General features: G+C 45.3%; 1 protein-coding gene across 1 annotated transcript in view; it reads left to right on the top strand.

Moving 5' to 3' along the window:
- The window catches only part of LOC119393453 (uncharacterized), a 58,688-nt gene that overhangs the window by 3,256 nt on the left and 33,848 nt on the right, over positions 1-21,584 (top strand). Inside the window, exons 2-14 of the mRNA XM_037660480.2 lie at positions 812-908; positions 1,873-1,925; positions 4,022-4,118; positions 5,338-5,454; positions 6,857-6,945; positions 7,078-7,223; positions 7,474-7,589; positions 7,665-7,809; positions 8,925-9,085; positions 15,329-15,420; positions 16,132-16,275; positions 16,392-16,554; positions 17,444-17,516. Of these exons, the coding sequence (XP_037516408.2) occupies positions 812-908; positions 1,873-1,925; positions 4,022-4,118; positions 5,338-5,454; positions 6,857-6,945; positions 7,078-7,223; positions 7,474-7,589; positions 7,665-7,809; positions 8,925-9,085; positions 15,329-15,420; positions 16,132-16,275; positions 16,392-16,554; positions 17,444-17,516 (1,493 nt within the window). The remainder of the gene's footprint in view (positions 1-811; positions 909-1,872; positions 1,926-4,021; positions 4,119-5,337; positions 5,455-6,856; positions 6,946-7,077; positions 7,224-7,473; positions 7,590-7,664; positions 7,810-8,924; positions 9,086-15,328; positions 15,421-16,131; positions 16,276-16,391; positions 16,555-17,443; positions 17,517-21,584) is intronic.

Raw genomic sequence — 21,584 nt, 5'->3', positions numbered from 1 at the left:
TCACCTTTTGCGACGTCTGATAGCGGACAACTGCTGTCAATTCCGAAGAGCTTCCAGATGCGAATTTCGTATCATCTCCTGATGCAACGCACATTCCTGCATGCCCTGAACGTCTGGAGCGTAGGCGCAGCCACTGGGCTGAGGTGGCGGGTTCTCACTGACGAATTTTTTTTTATAGTTTGTACATATACACGCGCACACAATTAACACACTCCCGCAAATATGAATTGGGGGGCGGGAAGGAGCAACAGTAAAATGTTGCCTATATTTAAAGTCCTAAATCTGAACAATGGAAATATAAGAGTCAACGTAGTGCAATATTCTGTGTGATTTAACTTTATCACGCGGATTTATTCAACGTACACTTGAATATAAGGAAGTCAAGTTCTTTTTAAGCAAGATTAAGGACCTTGGAGCCCAAGGTCTTTCGTGCGTTTGAACGTTGGTCATGTACTAAGCAGACCCTATCCAACAAAGCATATAACCTAAAGATTATGTTAAATAATAAAAAAAATTGGGGAAACTACGCACTAGTAGTGCAAAGACTGATGACGCTGCGGGGCTGGTGACGTTGCCCTACTCTTCATCCTCGCTTCCATTTCCCACCCCTTGCTATGCTATAATATACAAGACTGCGTTATACTTTACCCTCTCACCTCCTCCTTCCCCTCCTCCTCAGCCACCGTTTCTTTTCCCACCCCTTACGATAGTATACTATAGTCATTCTGGCATTAAATTGCCTTTCAAGTGGCTGACTGTTCGTGGAGAAAGAATTGTTCATGATTTTCATGTGCACGTAATAATGTCGCAGCTATGCTTCTCGGAATCGCAACTACTGGAAGAACCAGAACGTTCCATCGGAGCCGTTTGCCCTCATATTCAACCCTACATCGCAACTTCACAGAAAAGTAAGTCAGAGATGTAAATTCATCTGCGTATTTCCTTACACATGTTCCTTCGGTTGAATGGCTAATAAATTTTGATTGATTTATCGATAGCTCCATGTTTCATTGAAATTAGCTTCTTTTCTGTTAAGCTTGGAATGCGTATAGTAATTCTCTTTCGACTGTCTGTGCAACTAAATTAAATTTTGGTCAAGTGCCCGAACTACGATATCCTTGAGACCCGCCATAGGGCTGAAGAGAAGAGGTGCAAGGGTGGGAGGGGGGGGGGGGAGGGGAGGGGAGGACTGCGCATTTTGTTGGCGGCCGAAAATTCATGTCATTACCTCGAGCTTTGCAGCACAGCACCGTATGGGCGTTATGCTGCCAAAGCGGGTGTTGATTGTGCAATTAAGTTGGCTAAGATGACGAACTTCTAATACGATCTCGTGAGGAACCCACGATCGCGTTGCCCTGAAAGCGAAGAAGAAACGCTGTGCAAGGAAACTTTAATTAAAAAGTAAATGCAGCGTGCATTAGCGGCACTTTGAATAAAAAAAGAAGCATCGCTTATATACGCGCTGTTGCCAAAAGCCCCAAAGTACACAACTGTATCCCGTCCTTTTTGCAATATGCCGCTATTATGTTGTCCGATTTATTTCTGAAGGCGCCACATGTCTTTCGTTGAGACGCAGACTCTGCAAAGCTTTGGTACTGTCTGTTCTGATACACTGTCAAATGATATAAAGTGCAGTGGACTGCACAGTTTGGTAGAAGCAGGTATCATGCCACATGTTTTACAACAGCGCTTCTTTCTCCCTCTCCGCCCCTTTTTTTTTGTGAATAAGAGCACTCGCAAGAATGCAATGCAAACAGCGAGGCTGACCCAGAAGATATGGCCTTAGATGAAGGCTTTTCGCGGTGTGCTATTAACTGTGCCGAGACACAACATGGCATTTCTCACTATGCATTTATTCTGTTTAATTTTCAGCCCATCCACGCGATTGATGCCGAGCGGTATGATAAATATGGCAGATTCTTCGGGTAAGTTAGCGTCACACTCTCACATTTACAAGATTTAAAAAAAATGGAATTACGTATTAGTTATTACACTGCTGTTTGAGAGAAAATTGTAATTTAATAATCAAGGGACCTAATGGCGTTCTTTGATTATATTGTATAATGATGTTCTACTGTACTAATTGTGACGTTTACGTTGTTGCCTTTTTATTCAATGCTAATTTTTTTTCCTGTTACCCTCCTTACTCAGTGCCCCTTCAACAGACCTGTAAGGTATTATGAATAAATTAATTATATCCAATCTAGAGTGCGCAAATATCACGCGGGTAGACATTCGACATAGTAATATTTAGCGCAGAAGCAACATAAGGACGAAAAAGGAGGGAGACAACACGTTCGCTAACTTTAAAGGAAATAGTTTATGGCACCCGCCGTCACAAATTTGCAGTGATGTTGCGCACACGCTGCACCAAGACATCATGCACCGAGATGTCTTCTCCACATCGCACACTACACACACACATAGGCCGGCAAACTCACTCATGAGTCGACTCACTAAGACTCAGTCAGACTCAGATCGAGCCGTGAGTCTGAGTTTGAGTGAGTCCGGGTCAGTAATATTTTGGTGAGCTTGAGTCCGAGTGAGTCCGGTTGAGAAAAATTTTAGTGAGTCTGAGGCCGAGTGAGTCCGGTTGAGAAAAACTTTGGTGAGTCTGAGTCCGAGTGAGCTCTAAGCGCAAAATATATTTCTTGAGTGAGTCTGAGTGAGCTCCACACCTTTTTGCTGACCTATCGTTCAATCTACACCACTTAAGCTTTACTATCAGCCTTATGTCGGCTCACGTTTATACTCGCGTCGACTCACACATACTTCCAAGTACTAGAGTTCATACGCCAGATCAATATTTATCGATCAGGGGCGTGAATTACAAAGGAGGGGGGGAGGGAGGTGCCAAGACCTGCCCCCGTGTACTCTTTCGCATGAAATTCTTGATAAAAATATTTCATGAGAGTCATCCCTTTCAATAAAAATATCCTTACTGGATTGCGACCACTGATGACCCATATTTGAAGGTACGTGGCCAAAAGGCGCCAAGTAGAGCACAAATTATGCGAGACATTGGTGTGAAAGAGCATTCATACCATGGTCAGCAAAGCCAATTATACGCTGACGGACTCATGAGTCCCCTCACTCAGACTCACTCAGACTCAGATAGAGCCGTGAGTCTGAGTTTGAGTGAGTTCGAGTGAGTAATAATTTGGTGAGTTTGAGTCCGAGTGAGTCCGGCTGAGGAAAACATTTGTGAGTCTGAGTCCGAGTGAGCTCTAAGGGCAAAATATATTTCATGAGTGAATCTGAGTGAGCTCCACATTTTTTGCCGACCTATGCACACACATATGAAAATACAACGAGTAGCCTCTTGCAGAATACGTGAGTCCCTTGCGTTATTTAGTTTCCTTGTTTCCGACTCAGGCGTGTAGTTGCTTAAGCAATTACATGCCTGTGAATCAGATGAATTCACATCAGATCAATGTGAATTCACATAGATCTGATGATGCTTCGACAGCAAAGTAGCAGTGGTAACTGAGCGATGAATTTCGAAGTTAGCTCCCAATTAGGCTTAGCAAGAGCTGTTTTATGGGCTCTATAAATGGGCTCAGAGATATAGGGACGCTCATCACAAGACATGCGTGTTGCCATGTCTACAAATGGCCGTAGGTTGCTATCTCTTCGTGGACGCTGTACTTTGCATGAGGGGTGCTACAATCTAAACCTATACAATTTGGGTGGGTGTTCTACAGACAATGAGATAATAAGTAGGCTGATATTTCGGGTGTATTTCATTTACTTGGTGCTTTGCTAACATTCACATCTAGACCACGTTCGAGCCTTTCGCACTAGCTAGCATTCCGTTCCGTGCCAACATTCTAAAAGACTGAAGTTCGCACTATGCCTCGATTTTAAACAGATGCGCACATGCAGTTGCCTATGAAAGCGTGCTGTGATTGATATATCCAAGGTACACAATTGTTTGGGGTTAAAAGGGGAGCCCTAAACAGGAGGAACTTCTAGGATGGACGATTACTTGCTTATTTATCATTGACATCTTTTCGTGCAGGGCCTTCGAGTCTAACAAGCTCATTCTGTTCGTTGCCGAACCGGAATTGGTAAAGCAGGTTCTAGTAAAGGATTTCCCATCCCTCCCAAATAGAAGGGTAAGTAATTTTGGAAAAATTCAGTAAGCAAATTATTTTTTATCCTTTCAAATTAGATCACTTAAAAACACTTTATTTAGTTCCCGTCATTCACACAGTGTTACGTGTGGCCTGCACGGTCCGTGCAGGCCACACATAACACATAACGTTAAAGAGATAATACTGAGGCAGCTACAACAACAAAAGGAAAGGAAAAGTAAACAACGTCATGAAACAGAAGTAGTTTTCACAAGGAAAGATGAAAAGATCTCAATATGCTAGCGCGAAGGGTACACGCCAAGCTTTCCATTATGATTGTAATTTGTAATCCCTGCTCTGGGGCATTAAAAGATTTCTTGAACATTAGAAAAATGTTGGTGATCTAAACACGAGGCTGTGGGGGAAGCCAATACTCGTCCGTTGCACACAATTAGGGAGCCCGTAGTCTCGTTTGAACAACCAATCCCATTTGATACTATCCTTACCTCTGAATACGCCTCTTCTCTCAGATCACGCAACTGTAAGGGAAAACGCATAGAGGACAGCCATTGGGCCATATTTAAGGACTACGGGTTAATCCCGAGCAAAAGGGGGCAAACGCATTTGGCCAATACCCTAACGAACAGGAAGATGGCATTGCTCATGTGTCCCTTTCACTTCGTTGCCACTGTTATACCACATTGGTCCACTTTTCTCCAGAACTGCCCCTAATGTGGTATAAAAACGTCTTTGCGAACACCGCAAAGACGAAGTTAACGCGCAGATGGCGTAGGTGGTCATTTCACTTTTTAACTACGCACCAGGTTTTTTGTTGAGGGACCCCTCTCATGAGCCGTCTAATGCTTTCGCCTTAATAAAACGTAAGAATGAAGAAATAGGCAAAGAAGTGCTATCGGTGCAAACCCAACTAACGAAACGACTTTTTAAATCGATTATCAACAGGTCGTTTTCAGAACAGCTCGGTAGAAGTTTTTCATAACAGGTATTATCAACAGGTCTTTTTCAGGACCAGCACTCGTCTCGTGTACTCGTACCTTCTTAGTCTACATCTTGTCGCGTTGCTTTGAGGATGCTTTTTCAGAAATTCTGTTGGGGTGCAAACTTTCATAAAAAAGTATCGCACATACACGATCGCGCATCAAATTTTGACGAGAAGGCATTCCTGGGCCCCTTTAATATGGGAATGGTTGTTTCTCTAGCGGTTGTTTCTCTAGCTTTCACACATATTTTCGCATTGCAGTTGTTCGAGTTTGATGACCCTTTGCTGGACAACATGATGAGCATCACTCCAGTTGAACGGTGGAGGAAGATTCGACCAGCCGCGAGTCCAGCATTCTCCACTGGAAGGCTGCGAAAGGTGATCAGCGTTGTTTCTCTCGTGATGTGACATTTCGCACGCCAGAGGTTTATGACGACATAGCCTGAACAGACAGTTTGAGCGTGCGTTATGATTCTCGCCCCAGGCAGTACAGCATACATTAAATGCCGAGTAAGAAGGCTGTTCAAGATGGGGGTCTGATGGGCCAGTTGGTGGAGCATATTGTAAAAGTATGCGTGGAAAAAGAGCAAGAGCGGAAAGGAATTGACAGAACAGACGCTGTACTTACTACTGATGTTTATTGGAATTTTTTTTTCACAAGACTACCGAATCGCGCATGTGTAGCTTAACTGATCGCAAGGTGTTACCACGTTGGTCCAATAGACAAAGAATCAGGCTATCTAAATGGTTAAAGTGGCGGTCACTAATCAGCTCTGATAAGAAAGTTTTATTGCTAATCATGTTGCACCGGCGTGGTAACACATTGTGATAAGTTTTGCTGCACATGCGCGATTCCACTCTTGTGAAAAAAATTTCCGATAAGCCTCAGTTATAAGTTGACTGTCTGTTCTGTCAATTTCCGTTCCTGCTGTTTTCCCGCGCATACTTTTACATTAGGAAGACTGTTTCAACAATATGAACTACTGAAGCGTACTTGAAAGATGTGTCTAAGACATACTGAGGCCAGTTTGAGCCGACTAAAAGCTACGTAAAATCCATGTTAACTCTGAATGTTACTGTCGTAAAAGCCTTTTCACCGCGCATACGATTCCCTGCAGAATAGCCAGTGAGCGATCTGCTTTTCAATAAGAAGCTTTTTCTCTCTCTACTTTACTGAGGGCACAAAGGTGCATAAGAAAGCGGGACTACAAACAACTCGCCATGCTGACAGCCTAATTACGATTCGAGGCTGAGCCCTCCGTCAGCAAGCGAGACGATCCGAATGAAAAATTGATATGTGGTTCATTCCTTCCCGTGAGCTTCTAACGCATCATGAATACATGACTACCGAAATTCTACCAGCTTGCTCTCTCCAGAAATGCGAGTAGAAGGTGCGACACGTATATTCGTCCCAAATGAGGCAACGCTTAACCAGCCGGAATCGTGCCACAAGGCCAGTGTCATATACCGTGCGGTCATACCAAGTAAGGCTAAACGTGCTTCAAAAGTAAACCCATAACAACACTTTAACGATTGTAGCAAAATGGTCACACTGTAGAAGCATACAAAGTAATCATTTGTTGGTAATTGATACTCAAACATACAGCCGGTGTAAAAGACTTTTCTGTACACCTTTAACGTTTAAAAATGTTGATTCGTTACATTTTTGGAGAAATTGCTAAGAGAACTAGATGAGGTTGAGCATATTCATTATATAAAGCACCACAGTGTTCTTTTTTTCGACGGATACATTATCTTTTGCATTTATTAATGAATGCAGATGAATATGTTAATCGAAGACTGTGCGGTATCGACTGCGGAACACTTAAAGAAAGCGGCGTCCAAAAATGAGGACATTGATGTGAAACAGTAAGTGCCTTTCCGTTCTGAGTAAGTCCAAAGGAATTATACTGGAGTCAACATCGACTGGCTCATCTGAATTACACTGTTTTGCCTAGTGCCTCAGGAACTTCTGTCGACTCGTTCGTTTTTGCTGCTTAGGTTCTTCGGTCACTATACTTTGGACGTCATTGCGAGGTGCGCCTTCGCGACAAGGCTGGACTCACACTCTGACCAGACCAACGAATTCGTCACCAAATCAAGGCAGGCCTTCTCTGGACGTATCACACCGCGCCTCGTCTTTTTCTGTGAGTTTCGCTCTTAAAACCACGTCACTGGTTCGATGAAAGTGTTCTCGCTACCTTTTGATTTAATATTTGCTGTCTCCCACTACGCCCCACTTTGGTTCAAATTCTTGTTCGCAGCCGTGTATGCAAAAGCAAATATGTCAAATGTGCCGACACACATGCTCTTGTTAACACATCCTTTTTTTTTCCTTTTTCGAACCAAATATAACCATGCCTACTTTCTAGCGACCCACTTACATCCCTATTTCAGTCTTTTTCCCGGCCCTCGCAAAAATGCTCGGACTTCGACCCTTCAACTCGGACATCTTTCTGTATTTCAAGCAGATATGCCAGAGCATCATCAAGGGCCGACAGGACAAACAATCCGTAAGATATGTTTACTCGGCGTTCGGAAAGCAGTCATTGAGTGTTCATCAGTTAAATCGTCTTTCTGTCTACTAGCGTCACGAAGACTTCCTGCAGTTAATGATGGACGCTCAAGAAGGAAAACTCGCGTCTACTTCGGAAAATGCTTCTGAACGCGACAACCAGCTCTTCAACCTTGGCTCGGATGCGAAGCTGGACACTGCGTTTTCTTCTAACAAGAGTAAGAAAGTTTTGATTTTGTTTAACTGGAATAAAAAGATGGATTTTATTAAGACAAAAGCGTTACTCGCCTCATCAAATGCGAAAAGCGGCCGTTGGCGTCGGTGTCGACACGAGAGATGCAAAAAAAAAAAAATATTACAGCATATCCCCGGGTGAATGATGAAGATCTTGGGCGAAGCTCCTGAAGCAATCATGTGTACACCGTGAAATGTTCAGTGGCTTCGCCCAGCAGTAATCAAAGCGATACGCCGCTTCGATTATTTTTCCTTTTTCAGTTTTTCCTTCTTTTTTATTTGTATATTTTTTTAATTTTTCATATTTTTAATAATTTTTTATTTTTTATTCTTATTTATTTTTATTTTTATTTTTTATTTTTTATTTTTTTTATATCTCTATGGGACAGCGCCATCTAGTATATCGTCACCCAACTGTAGTTTGCATGCATCTCTATGGGACAGCGCCATATATTATACTGTTCGGGAGATACTGCCGCGGTAACGCCTGACATGGGACAAGGTTAGACTAAGAGGAGCTACGCCCCTAAAAATCTGATGGCATCACCCCATGACGTCATCACGACGTCAGAGGCTGCCAAACATTGTGACCACATCATGATGTGACTATGACTTCAGATAAGGAGACGTCATCACATACATCACCGCTTGGTCAAAGTGGGCCGATTTCGGAGGCACTGTAAAACAACGTGAGGTGCAGATAACTTGCATTGCCTCCGATCCCGGGGGCAGTGCAAAACCACGTTGGGTGCAGCAGGCTTCAGGGGAGCGGGAGTGGGGAGAGGGGGGTCAGTTCAATTGTCTGAAAAGAAAAAGGAGAAGCAGGTGGCTTTCGCCTTCGAGTCGTCTTAGGCAAATGAATAAGGGGCCATGTGAACGGAAAGCGGAAACCAACACAAGGTATTCGAGCTTAAGCCGCCTGATTATTGATTTACGATTATTTTGCGTTTTGCATCTGTTTTCAGGCTCTCTCCTGCAGTACAGATCAGTACTTCGTTTCTCCTGATTAGTTCAGGAGAAAACCTGTCTGCTGTGTAGTTATGCATAAGGACCACACAATTTCTCTGACTTCGTTGACGTATATTTCTCTCTTGTGCAGCACTGACCGAGGATGAATCGATGGCGCAGTGCGTGCTGTTCTTCATCGCCGGCCAGGACACAACCTCAACGGTGATTTCGTTCACGCTCTACCTGCTCGCAATTCACCCCGAAGTGCAGGAGAAGCTGAGAGAAGAAGTGGACGAGTGCTTCAGGGTTCACGTATGTACATAATTTTGTTCGAATAATTTATGACGTCTCTTTCATTGTATCGACCCGCTGACATTTCCATTCGTTGTGACGCTGCCAACGGTTATGGTTTTTATTCGAGGATACCGCAGGCCCATCATGGCCCGCGCAGGAATGTGTACATGAGCAGGTATCGTTTATTACAGTAACAAAACATTTTTCCTCAATTATAAACAGTAGTAAAATTCAATTATGCGAATTCCGTAGAATGAATGTGCTATCTGAAGCACAAAATGACAACCAGTTGTTAGGTTGTGCATGAATGCCACCCTGAAAAAAAAAATGTTCCGCGGTGGTTCACTTGCTGTGGTGTGCCTGTCGCTGGGAATGATGTCATGGGTTTGGTTACCGGCAGAACGGAGCGGAATGTAAATTGCCTACTTAGATTTACGAACATATGATACCCTGTCGTTAAAATCACCTCGATCTCTTTCATAGCGGCCTCTAACTCACCATCGTCATTCATCACTCTTTTTCCTCCCCTTTCCCCTCCCCCCGTGTAGCGTAGCAGGCTAGAGCATACTATCGTTCAGGCCGACCTCTCTGCCTTTCTGTCAATAAACCTATCTCTCTATCAAATCCCATGGACCCTGGATATCAGTGTTAAACTCATTGAACCGAATTATCAGTCAAGTTGAAGCTTGCATTAGTGCATCTAAATAGCGCGAACTTCAGGGACGAAAGACAGGAGAATGCGACACACACAAGCGCTAACTTCCAACTGAAATTTATTGAAGAAAACACATGAATATATAGGGTAACACCACGCCTGCGCCGCTTCACATCCACGTAACCACATTCACTCTTAAGTGATAAGATTTATCTCTCTAAAGGCACACCACCAGTTACATAGAACAAAATAAAAGTTAATAAATCACATACCACTATCTTGCAATATGCCCAAAAAACATAGTTCCTTTGCTGACAGAGCAATGGAAGGCACGCTTATACAATGCCTAACATCCTTGGCCATCTCTGCTGCTTCTACTATCTCTCGCGTTTTTTGGTCATCATGAGCGAACAGTACAGCACATTTTTCAAATTCCGGCGTGCACCCGCAGTTTCGGCAATGCGTCGCCACGTGACCTTGCAGACCTCCCCGGACATTGTACGCGTGCTCCCTGAGACGGTCGTTTAAGCAGCGCCCGGTTTGTCCCACATATCTGCTGCCACATGTTAAAGGAAATGAGTAAACCACTGCTTCTTTACATTCTGCAAAGCGTACTCGATGCTTCGTAGAACACGCAAGGTATATGTAAACTGGTAGCGTAACTTCCGTAGAAGCCCACGTGTCAAGCCGGTGGCTAGTTGTTGCAACAGTCGCCATCTATGTGAGGAGGGGACAAACAGAATTTAAAAAAAAGAAAAAGATGACGTCACAACCGGAAGCGGAAATGACGTCACGTTTTAACGCGATGGGCGCGAAATTATGAAATTTTTTGACAGGGCGCCGCTTCTTACTTTTTTTATAGCTGCATGTTCTTTTTCATATCACTATGACGGCTCCATAATGGAAGCCTGCAAGATAACGCGAAAACGAAAAAGACAGATGTGATAAATGAGGTGTATTTTATTGGCGAAATATTGCAGTTGAACAGGATATTACCCCAAAATATATATAACACAGAAATCAGAAGTAGCATAACAATTCAACGTGCACACTGTGATGGTGTAATGTGGGCCCAGGATCCGAAATAATTCAACCAGCAGTCAGGTGATTCTGTACACACAACACAGACTTTACAACCGATAACTCTGACGATTCGCACACAACACACTACAGCATTCCTTATTTACATCCTAAACGTCCTACGCACATCGCACACAAACTGTCCTACTCGCCGTTATGAACTGTTGCCGCTGCGGTGAGGTCGGTCGTCACCGGTACTCCTTGGGCAGTCAACAGTCACGCTGCCTTGACCGTGGCGAGGTGGTAGTGGTGGTGATGATGGCACTGCAGGCCGGTAGATCACCAGGCCACTGCAGCGCAGGTTAGCTGCCCGTCGCCAACATGAGCCGCGGCCACCTCGTGACACCACTCGGGCCCCACGACCTCAGGCCAGGAACAGACTAGGCTGCCGGTCTCTGTGTCAGCACCGGGCACAGAGCGGGAATCAGGCTCACCAGGTCCACATGGCTGCCGGACGCCTGGTTAAGCGATGTCGCGACCCGAACCGCCGACCAGCGGCTGCCGTTCCAACCGTGTCGCGCTCCAACTCCTCGAGCCGCACGCCCCGCTCGCGCATCCTTTTCGTCGTCTTCCCCTCCAAAGCGTACCGCAGAGCAGAACTGTCGTTCCCTCTTCGCCCCGTCACGGGCCACACAATCCACATCATCACACACACAAACCTTGCACACGTGTTGCTCTTGCATCCGTAGACAGCGCAGCGTTTCTTCGCGTAGCGTGGCGGACTCATCGTCCCGAAGGGCGACAGCACGCCGGCCGTGCGCTGGCAAAACACAGTCACTGAAACGGTTCCCGATGGCTGCGATGGGCTATATTAACTTCTGCCAAGTACCACGACTAGAAAACAACGGTTATGCGAGGAAATATCTATGGACGACAGTCACAAACCTACTACATACTACTACGCAAAAACGAGCGACGCCATTTGCATTTCAAAATGCGCAAAACCGTAGGCCCATGTTACCAGACTGCCTGCATGTGCCCGCTGTTTCTGAAAATAAACGAAAAAAATTGGCCACTCAACCACATACCCAAGACTAAAGTTTGATTAAAGTAATCTACTAATTTAATTCGTGACAAATAAATTTAAAACTAATGAAAATAAACGCTTAATTAATTTTTTGTTTTCAATATTTGTCCCCCCCTCACCTAGTAGCGCTTTAATCGTCACGCGGGTGTTGATGTTTGTCGCAATAGGTTTCCGACCACTTTTCGTTCCGACTTTCGCGACCTATTTAGATTGACCTTGGAACACGTGCGCTTTTCTTTGGCCGTTGGGCAAGTCATCTTGCAAAGGCCTGACAATTTCTTGGGTGCCGACATGACAACCTTGACATCTGCGTGCTGCCCCACCTTCTTTAGATTATGGGAGACACTTAGGAGTGAATGTGGTTACGTGGATGTGAAGCGGCGCAGGCGTGGTGTTACACTAAATATTCATGAGAACTAACAGAGAGTAATGCCAAGGAAAGTATAGGGGGTGTTATTTGTAGTAATTAGAATATAAATGTGAAGAAAGTAAAGTGGACGAAAAGATAACCTGCCGCCGGCAGGGACCGAACCTGCGACCTTCGAATAACGCGTCCGATGCTCTACCACTGAGCTACGGCGGCGGTCATCTCCCCGTCCACTTTATGGGGTACATATGTGGATTGAAACTTAGGAGTGTCAGTCAGCGCCAGTCGCAGCCATGGCGGCGAGTGTGGAACACTCTTTTTTTTGCCTTTTTGGCGTCACGTAGCACGTGATCTATTTACGAGCAGGCAACTGACCAATAATCCCTCGCATACTACCTGAAGGCATCATGTCTGCCAGAACGAGACCCTCGCTATGAATGAAGGAAAGAAGGTTACTCTTAAGGGCTCGTTTTTCTTTGTTAGACACAATATTAATGAGAACTAACAGAGAGTAATGCCAAGGAAAGTATAGGGGGTGTTATTTGTAGTAATTAGAATATAAATGTGAAGAAAGTAAAGTGGACGAAAAGATAACCTGCCGCCGGCAGGGACCGAACCTGCGACCTTCGAATAACGCGTCCGATGCTCTACCACTGAGCTACGGCGGCGGTCATCTCCCCGTCCACTTTATGGGGTACATATGTGGATTGAAACTTAGGAGTGTCAGTCAGCGCCAGTCGCAGCCATGGCGGCGAGTGTGGAACACTCTTTTTTTGCCTTTTTGGCGTCACGTAGCACGTGATCTATTTACGAGCAGGCAACTGACCAATAATCCCTCGCATACTACCTGAAGGCATCATGTCTGCCAGAACGAGACCCTCGCTATGAGTGAAGGAAAGAAGGTTACTCTTAAGGGCTCGTTTTTCTTTGTTACAAGAAAAACGAAAAACAAAGAAAACGAGCCCTTAAGAAAAACAAAGAAAAACGAGCCCTTAAGAGTAACCTTCTTTCCTTCATTCATAGCGAGGGTCTCGTTCTGGCAGACATGATGCCTTCAGGTAGTATGCGAGGGATTATTGGTCAGTTGCCTGCTCGTAAATAGATCACGTGCTACGTGACGCCAAAAAGGCAAAAAAAAAGAGTGTTCCACACTCGCCGCCATGGCTGCGACTGGCGCTGACTGACACTCCTAAGTTTCAATCCACATATGTACCCCATAAAGTGGACGGGGAGATGACCGCCGCCGTAGCTCAGTGGTAGAGCATCGGACGCGTTATTCGAAGGTCGCAGGTTCGGTCCCTGCCGGCGGCAGGTTATCTTTTCGTCCACTTTACTTTCTTCACATTTATATTCTAATTACTACAAATAACACCCCCTATACTTTCCTTGGCATTACTCTCTGTTAGTTCTCATTAATATTGTGTCTAACAAAGAAAAACGAGCCCTTAAGAGTAACCTTCTTTCCTTCACTAAATATTCATGTGTTTTCTTCAATAAAATTCAGTTGGAAGTTAGCGCTTGTGTGTGTCGCATTCTCCTGTCTTTCGTTCCTGAAGTTCGCGCTATTTAGATGTTCAAATGGAGTACCAACTAGCCCAAACATGCACCTTGCATTAGTGCTTTAATCAGCACCACTTCTACTACAAGTTGGGGCCCGAATGGTTAGTTCTTAATCTTTTACGCTATGTTCAGCTTCAATGCTCTCCATAACGTATAGAGAGTGACAGGCTGAATAATTTTTGCCATTTCGCGTTTATGAGATTACGGCACTTGCAGGAGGGAGTGAGTGGAAACATTAATAAAATGTAGAGAAGCAGCAGGCCTTGGGCGTGCGTGGAGTCCTCAGTCCAGGACCCCATGAGCCATGGCTTTCCTGCGCGCTGTCGTGAACAGGTCGAGCCCGTCCCGGGAATTTACGCTAGACAGCGAGGCTCAACGCTGATGTATGGTTAGGCATAGAATTGCCGCGTTGGCGCTCACCAACTGACTTCCACATTCCGCTTGAATGCCCGGCGGACCCGCCCCCGCGGTGCCGGGAGCCACTGACCACTTGGGAGCAATAGGAGACCCTGCTGCGCTCGACGGACCCGGCCAAGCAGAAGATCGCTACTGACCTAGCCGCCCACGTCATGAAACTGCATGGACTCATGAACGTATAGCGCAGTGCGGTCATGCGGGGACCCTGGGGCGTACATGCCCGAATTCCTTGGTTAAATAAAGTTTCCGCTCTCTCTGTCCAAGTGGCGTGGTAGAGCATAACCATGGCATCACAATCTGGGAATTGCCGCTTGTGTTGTCAAGAAGAATTTTCATTATGAAGAACGCTTCTCTTAAAGATAAGCTAAAGGCGTTACCACTCTTTAATACATTTTCTAACAAGGACAGTTCAGAATTGCAGCAGCTTAAACGAGTTTGTTTGGAAGTGCATCTTGTACTGTCTTATTTAACCTGAGCTGCGTTCAGGATATCAATTTAATAGAATGCTAGATGTAGTAAATTAGAAAGGTACTATACTAATATCATACACCGACTGAATTTCGAGGATAGATAAAAAATATAATGCAAGGACCATTTGAGTTGAGCACAAAGCATTGTGCTCGAAAGGGCGTGTACACATCGACTTGTTCATCAAGTGAGAAAACAAGATAATGTTATCTGTGTGAAGCGAGCCGCCGCGGTAGACCGAGAAACGGGGGTTCGATCCCTGCCGCGGCGTCCGCATTTCGACGAAGACGAAATGCTAGACGCCAGTGTACTGGGCGATTTCAGTGCACGTTGAATAACCGCAGCCTGTAGATATTGTTTGGAGCTCTCCACTACGGCATCTCTCATATAGCTTAAGTCGCTTTGGGATGTTATAAACCCCACAAACCTGCGAAATGCTTATGCGAAGCGAGACATCATTACAAGATGTATGCTTGCACAACCTTGTTTTAGAGTTCTTGCCGTCTGGAAATAAGAACAATAGAATAGTTTTCAAGACTATAATAAGGAAGGACACTGTTTACTATGTCCGGTACTGGAGGCCTGCATGAGATTCGGACGTCGAATTACTTCGCCTTTGACTCAGTGCAACATTAAACATGTGACTTACCTTGGATGGTATACTGTTCATTTTCACATTGTATTCAGGGAGAACACCCCAGCCTGGATGTTGTCACGAAGCTTAAGTACCTGCACTGCGTTGTGTCCGAGTCTCTTCGAATGTATCCTCCAGCGACGCGGTAAGATCTTCAATTTGTATCCTTGCACATTTAATGTCTCACGTGTAATGTGCCAAAAGTGCGGAGAGCTGGGCTTGTTGGTTCTACATGATTAGAAAAAAAAACAGTGCGAAAACCACAGGAGACATGGTAGATTGGAGGCAATTACAAACCCAGACCTTCCCCAACCCCGTTCACCTCAGGAGGATATACCCAGACGTCTATTCAGACGATAACTGCAAATTATGCGGCTGGACTCACGCATCTCTTAGGAACATTTTCTGGGAATGCGTGGTTATAGGCGAAGAACATGCGTCTCCCCAGATGAAGCTGCAGCTCGGTGGACGGCCGCGCTGCGCAGCTCGAACCTGCAATTGTGTGCCATCCAGCAAGCCCGTGAGGCGGCGCGGAGACAGGGTTTCCGGTCCTCCTCGGGGGCGGCCTAGGCCCAGGCCACGAATTTGCCGGAGTTCTTAATAAAGTTGCTACCACCACCACAGGAAGAGAACGCACACAGCGCTGATGTGCGTTCCCTTCCTGTGTGTCCTGTGGTTTTCGCGCTGTTCCTTTCTAATCATGTAATGTGCCAAGGGCCATTAGGAAATCAGGTCTGACCCCTACTTTGTATTAGTTGCAGGACAATGTTAGAAAATGTTAATAACAAGGCAAGTTTTTAGCGTCCATCAGGCATGATTTGCTGTTCAAACACATTTATTGTGAGCTTATTCCCAGGATTGAACGATCACCTTGCGAAGACTACGTTCTTGGTGATACCGGAGTGAAGATTAAGAAAGAAGAGTTGATTGCTATTCCCGTCTACTCTATGCACTACGACTCGCAGTTCTTCCCTGACCCTCTGAAGTTCGATCCAGAAAGGTGAGAAGAGAAAACTGTGCAGTCGCCGAGTTGTGTCGCTGTGTTATTTGTCAGTCGTGTTCTATGAGTCAAGGTGCGGAGCTCATGAGAGTAACACCGCTAATAAATTTTTGCAGGTTCAGCGACGAGAACCTAGAGTCCATACAACCGTACACGTACCTGCCATTCGGGGCTGGGCCTCGCAACTGCATTGGCATGCGGTTCGCTCTACAAGCAGTGAAGCTGTCCATCTTGCACACAGTCCGCAATGTGCAGGTGGTTAGGACAGAAAAGACAAAAGTAAGTTCAATCTAGAGAACTTTTTGGAGCTGAACGAAATGCGAAAGACAAAAACAAATGACTGGTCAAGTTGCCATCTTTGTCCGTCTTATTAAGTTCAAGTTCTTGCGGCCAGTTTGGGCCTAAGAAGGTTTAGCGGCTGTGCTTAGCGCCTGTCATAACAGAGTATTATTACACAAACGTTATTGCTGCAACCCGCCGTAGCCACGGAATCGGGCGTATATACCTTGCAACATCTCTGCACGAGCGTCAGTTATCAAGAGTGACCGGTCCTGAAGCCTTTCTCATTGATGTAGTGACATCTGGGAAGCTTGTAAGAACAGAGAAGACCAACTACGAGATTCAAAACGGAGTGCGACAGTCTGCGTGCCACCCATTCAACGTCAACGCGGTGCTATCTGAACCACGCAGAGCGCCAGGGGCGTAGCCAGGGGGGGGTGGGGGGTTCAACCCCCCCCGAAATTTTTCAGTTTTGCTTGCGTATATATACACGCACACATACAAACGCACGCACGAACATACATGAAGTATGGTTGACCCCCCCCCCCCGAAAAAAATTTCTGGCTACGCCCCTGCAGCCCGCGATTCCCACTCCAGCTATACATCAAGAGGCTTTACAAATAGGCTCTAGGCATTTACTCATAGCTGTTGAATAAGGTTTTTTGCAAATAAGAGTTAGCTGATAATATGAGCACATATACGTGCTTCACAAAGAACCAGAGCTGATTCTTAAAGACAGCTTAGTATCTTCAATATACAAGTTAGCCTATGACATATACGTATAGTGAAAGTGTTACAGAGTATATGGAAGTGCGAGATGACGCTGTGTACTTAACGATGTTTCAGTCTTTTGATTTCTCGAAAGCCACTCTCATGCCTTCTATTTCAGGTGCCCATAGAATTTGAGAGCGGATTCAGCGTCCTGACGGCCAAGGACCTGACATTAGGAATCCGGAAACGGGGCTAGCAATCTGCTGCTTTTCTTTCTCAAGCTTTTCAGATGCTAAAAGTGGTCGAAAGCTCACTGTGGGAACGGCTCCACTTATCTCTACAGTAAAACGTGACTTTTTTTTAGCTTTTTGCAGTAAATTTGAGTTTACTGGACTTTGACACAGGCCACATAACACAGCTGTCAAATATGTCTTCGCGCTTATAAAAAACTTTTCGTTCTCCTTCATCTCTTGTCCATCTATCGTCTGTCAGTGTTTTTTCCACAGCCCTTAAGTGAATAAAAGGCGCTCAGCGCGAGGTACAGCACTGGATAACCTAGATGTCACCTGCTCTTCTTTCCTCCTGCTCTCTTGGACGTATGCACTTTAAGAGAAATGACACTGTGCAAAGATGCCTCCGCTGTGTATTAAATGTCAATGTGGTGCACGACAGCCGAAGTCTGTCAAGATGTACTTTTGGGCTAGTTGGTTTATAATCGCAGTAAAACAGCACCGGCGAAAACAAGAGACCAGACGAGAAGAACACGTAACACAAGGCGCACTAACAACCGAAAGTTTATTCAGTACCTGCACAGAATAAATACTGTCTTCACATGAATAAAACAAGAAGGTTATAAAAGTTATTAGTGCGCCTTGCGTTACGTGTCCTTCTCGTCTGGTCTGTTGTTTTCGACGGCGCTGTTTTACTGCGAAGTCTGTCGGAAGAAAGATTTCTAGGCCTAGGAGAAAACTTAAAGTGGCAGAAGAAGGCCGTGCGAGCGCTACTGCGCTTCTTCCAATCTACCGGCCTTTCTGAACGACTGTAAGCAGAATGCCCTTCCTGTGTGCTTTCTTAAATGCCTTTTTTAAATTTTCCCGTGTGTCCTTAGCTTACAGCGGAGCTGCGTATGCCAAGGCTGTGCCTTTGTATATGCAAAAACCCCTAGCGATGCCACAGGAATTGGGCAAACCAGGTTCATCGGAGTGATGGTACACCCTGCAGCAGAAACCCATTGACCCAACATTGCCTAAAAGCAGCGATACAGTTAGATCCGGCCATATAAGCTGTCAATTGCGTTACATGTTATAATAATGATAATCACCTTAGCGTGATTAGAATGTATATTGTAAACGGTAAGGACCCGCATGTTACCATCAATAATATGACCTAACAGGATGTTGTAGTTGCGGGACGCGTTGAATGCACTGCTACTCAGCCGAGACAATGCTCTCTCCACCTTATTATCCTAACATGCTAATCATAATAAAATGCCTAAAGGTCCTGTACGAATAGCAAGCATTCTTTCGATGTTAGAATGCTTCTCGACGGTTGTATCATCACCTCGTCCACCGACGGAACATCTAAGGAGTATTTTGTTACATAGGCATATCTGCCGAGGGGGAGGGGGGGTTAACGGCGGCGCTAGCCCCCCACTGGGAAATGTTAAAGGGGCGGAGGCCCCCCCCCCCCCCCACTTTCGACAGCGGTCATTCATTGTCGGCTGCAGACTGGGAAACTAACAAGTGAGTCAAAGTTTTACTTGAACGCAGCAATCACGTAAATATATAATAAAAGTTGTCGTACGATTCTGCTGTGACGACTCTCCTCCGCGTCTTATGACCAGGGTGTCGGAACGGAACAAAAACCGAAAACGAAAAACGAAAAAAAGAAACACTATATTTTTGACCGGAACGAAAACGTAACCGAAACTTTATTATTTCGTTCCGGAGTGAAACCGAAATTTTTTCAATCGTTTTTCGTTTCATAAGAAAACTTCGCAATCCGGAACAACTGAGCTCGTGCAATGTGAGCATATCTCCGGCAGGAATTCCAAAGCAAAGATATGTTGAAATTGTGCGAAAAACGAAAACAGTGGCAACCAGAGATGTTTATGTTAACGCAAGTGGACTTTTGCGCGCATGTCACGCAGGTCAAAGTGGAGAGGGCATTGTCGGCGCTGAAGTTTGTTACAGCGAAAGCTGTTATGAGATCACAACAGCTGATTTTGGCGCTATAGTTGCCCGTCGCCGCCGGTGTCCGTGTCCGCTATCACGTGATATAAAAAAAATTAATTGAGAAACAAATTTTGGGATTTTGGGAGAAACGATGGGATTTTAGCCCGCCCCTCTGCGTGGCAGTCTGGTCTTCCACCACAGTGCCACGCTGGTGCTTGTGACTCCTTCGCAAAAATACTGTATACAGGCATCATGTCGGGCAAGGAATCGTGTTAAAGGGACCGACAACTGGCCAGAACGGGTGATTAGATCCTGGTGGAAATGAAAAGGCCGTGAATTATAGTGACAGATTCCAGAATACCTTTCACGATCTAGTAGGATTTATATGTTTAAATCGCGTTTAAAAGTAACAAAAAACAGCATGTCGCGCAGCCTAGCGCGAGCGCCATGAACTAGACGTATGCAGTCTTAAGCACTTTGTTGTACCTAGTCTAATGCTTTTACACGCACCAGAACGAGGGCTGACATTTTGAATATGTATGTTATTGTCAATTCCCGTTTGTTTCTAAGGTAAAAGAAGTAAAGCATGAGATGCGGCGCTGCTTTCGTGGTTTCCAGTGAAACAGAGGCTGCGGCGCATGCGCGCGTCGTCCGGCGGCGTTTCCCGCGTACTCGACTCTCGTCTGCTCTCGTCGTATCGGACTTTTGAAGAGTAGCACGCGAGTTTGCGCTGCTGCTCGCAAAATGCCATCGACTTACTGTTCTGTGGAGGAGTGCTACCACTTCATGAACAACACCGCTGGTGTATCCTACCACTTGTTTCGTTTTCGAAGGCTTAGCTTGGCTTGGCTTGACTAAAATGTGATAAAGCGACCTGTGTACGGCCAAAGTACTTCTATAAGAATCCCCAGAAAAATGCTATAACTATTGTAAAATAATTTAATAGGCTAGAAAGCAGTAGTCGCGGCACCGCAGGCTTTGCAAACGTAACATTGCCTTTTTATACTTAGGGCATAACTTGTCACCACTGCTGGCGTATAATCGCTATCGCGCTCACCTCTCACTGTTTGCAGCATGTGATATTAAGACTGCATAATCGCTGCAGATCGAAAAACTCTGATTACAAATGTTTTACGGTGTTCTCCGCGTTACCACTCCGTGATTAGAAGCTCTGACCGGTAAGCTTCCCGTTGTACTCAAGAAAACGGGTACCACAAAAGTTGGTTGTCGGTCCCTTTAACGTATGTAATATAGCATGGCAGAAGAGTAAAATAACAACCAGTCATCACACAATGCTAATAGCGCAAAGAGTGTGTGGTTTAATGCTTCCCACCAGTGTTGCGGAGTTGCCCCGAGAGAATTGGAATGACTCCGGAATCATTCCACATTTTCGCGACCCCGGAATGGAATGGGGACAACGCTTGGAGGAATGGAATGGGAATGTTATTAAGCGCCTTTTGCACGGAATGAAATGGGAATGGAATTACGTCTTTTTCCGAAAATAGAGCACTTTTTCAAACATTAGGAAGCCAGAGCCTCGAAATTAACAATAAAGCAGTATTTTTAAAATGGCTTGGCTGATTACAAGCACGGTACATTTATAAGCAACGCGCCTACTACAAACCGAGGCGTAAGTTCGTGTACAAACAAATGGATTATCCCAGCAGATACCGAAGTGAGAAACAAATTGCCTGTGCGCGTTGGTTCCCATTGATACCCCCACACGAAAGTGGCGAATGCTCTATGCACAGTCTGATCTTTATCTCACGAGCAGTTTAGTACCTGACACACGTAAATAACTTTTCGACAAGGAAGACACTGCATACCTGCGCACAGGCGAATACAGAAAGTTCTCCTCACCCCATCCATGCTGGCGAGGCGCGCTTGACAAGCGTGAGTGCTGACGGGCAGTGCGGCCCAGTTCGATGCAAAGGCACAAGGTGCCCAAGCGGTGCACTGTTCCAACTAATACCAGTATATCTAGAGGGTGTTGTTCCCCATTAACCAAATCTTAGAAGTTAGATTTCTCCATATTCACGACCGCTCCAGACGCGTGGGAAAACTGCTTAGTCTTCTTGAATACTACTTTTGTCAGCATAAAAATACACTATGTCGTCATTTTAACATTGACACATTTAGGAATAA

The sequence above is a fragment of the Rhipicephalus sanguineus genome, chromosome 5, assembly GCF_013339695.2.
Source record: "Rhipicephalus sanguineus isolate Rsan-2018 chromosome 5, BIME_Rsan_1.4, whole genome shotgun sequence".
Taxonomy (NCBI): domain Eukaryota; kingdom Metazoa; phylum Arthropoda; class Arachnida; order Ixodida; family Ixodidae; genus Rhipicephalus; species Rhipicephalus sanguineus.
This window is presented reverse-complemented; position numbering and strand designations above follow the sequence as displayed.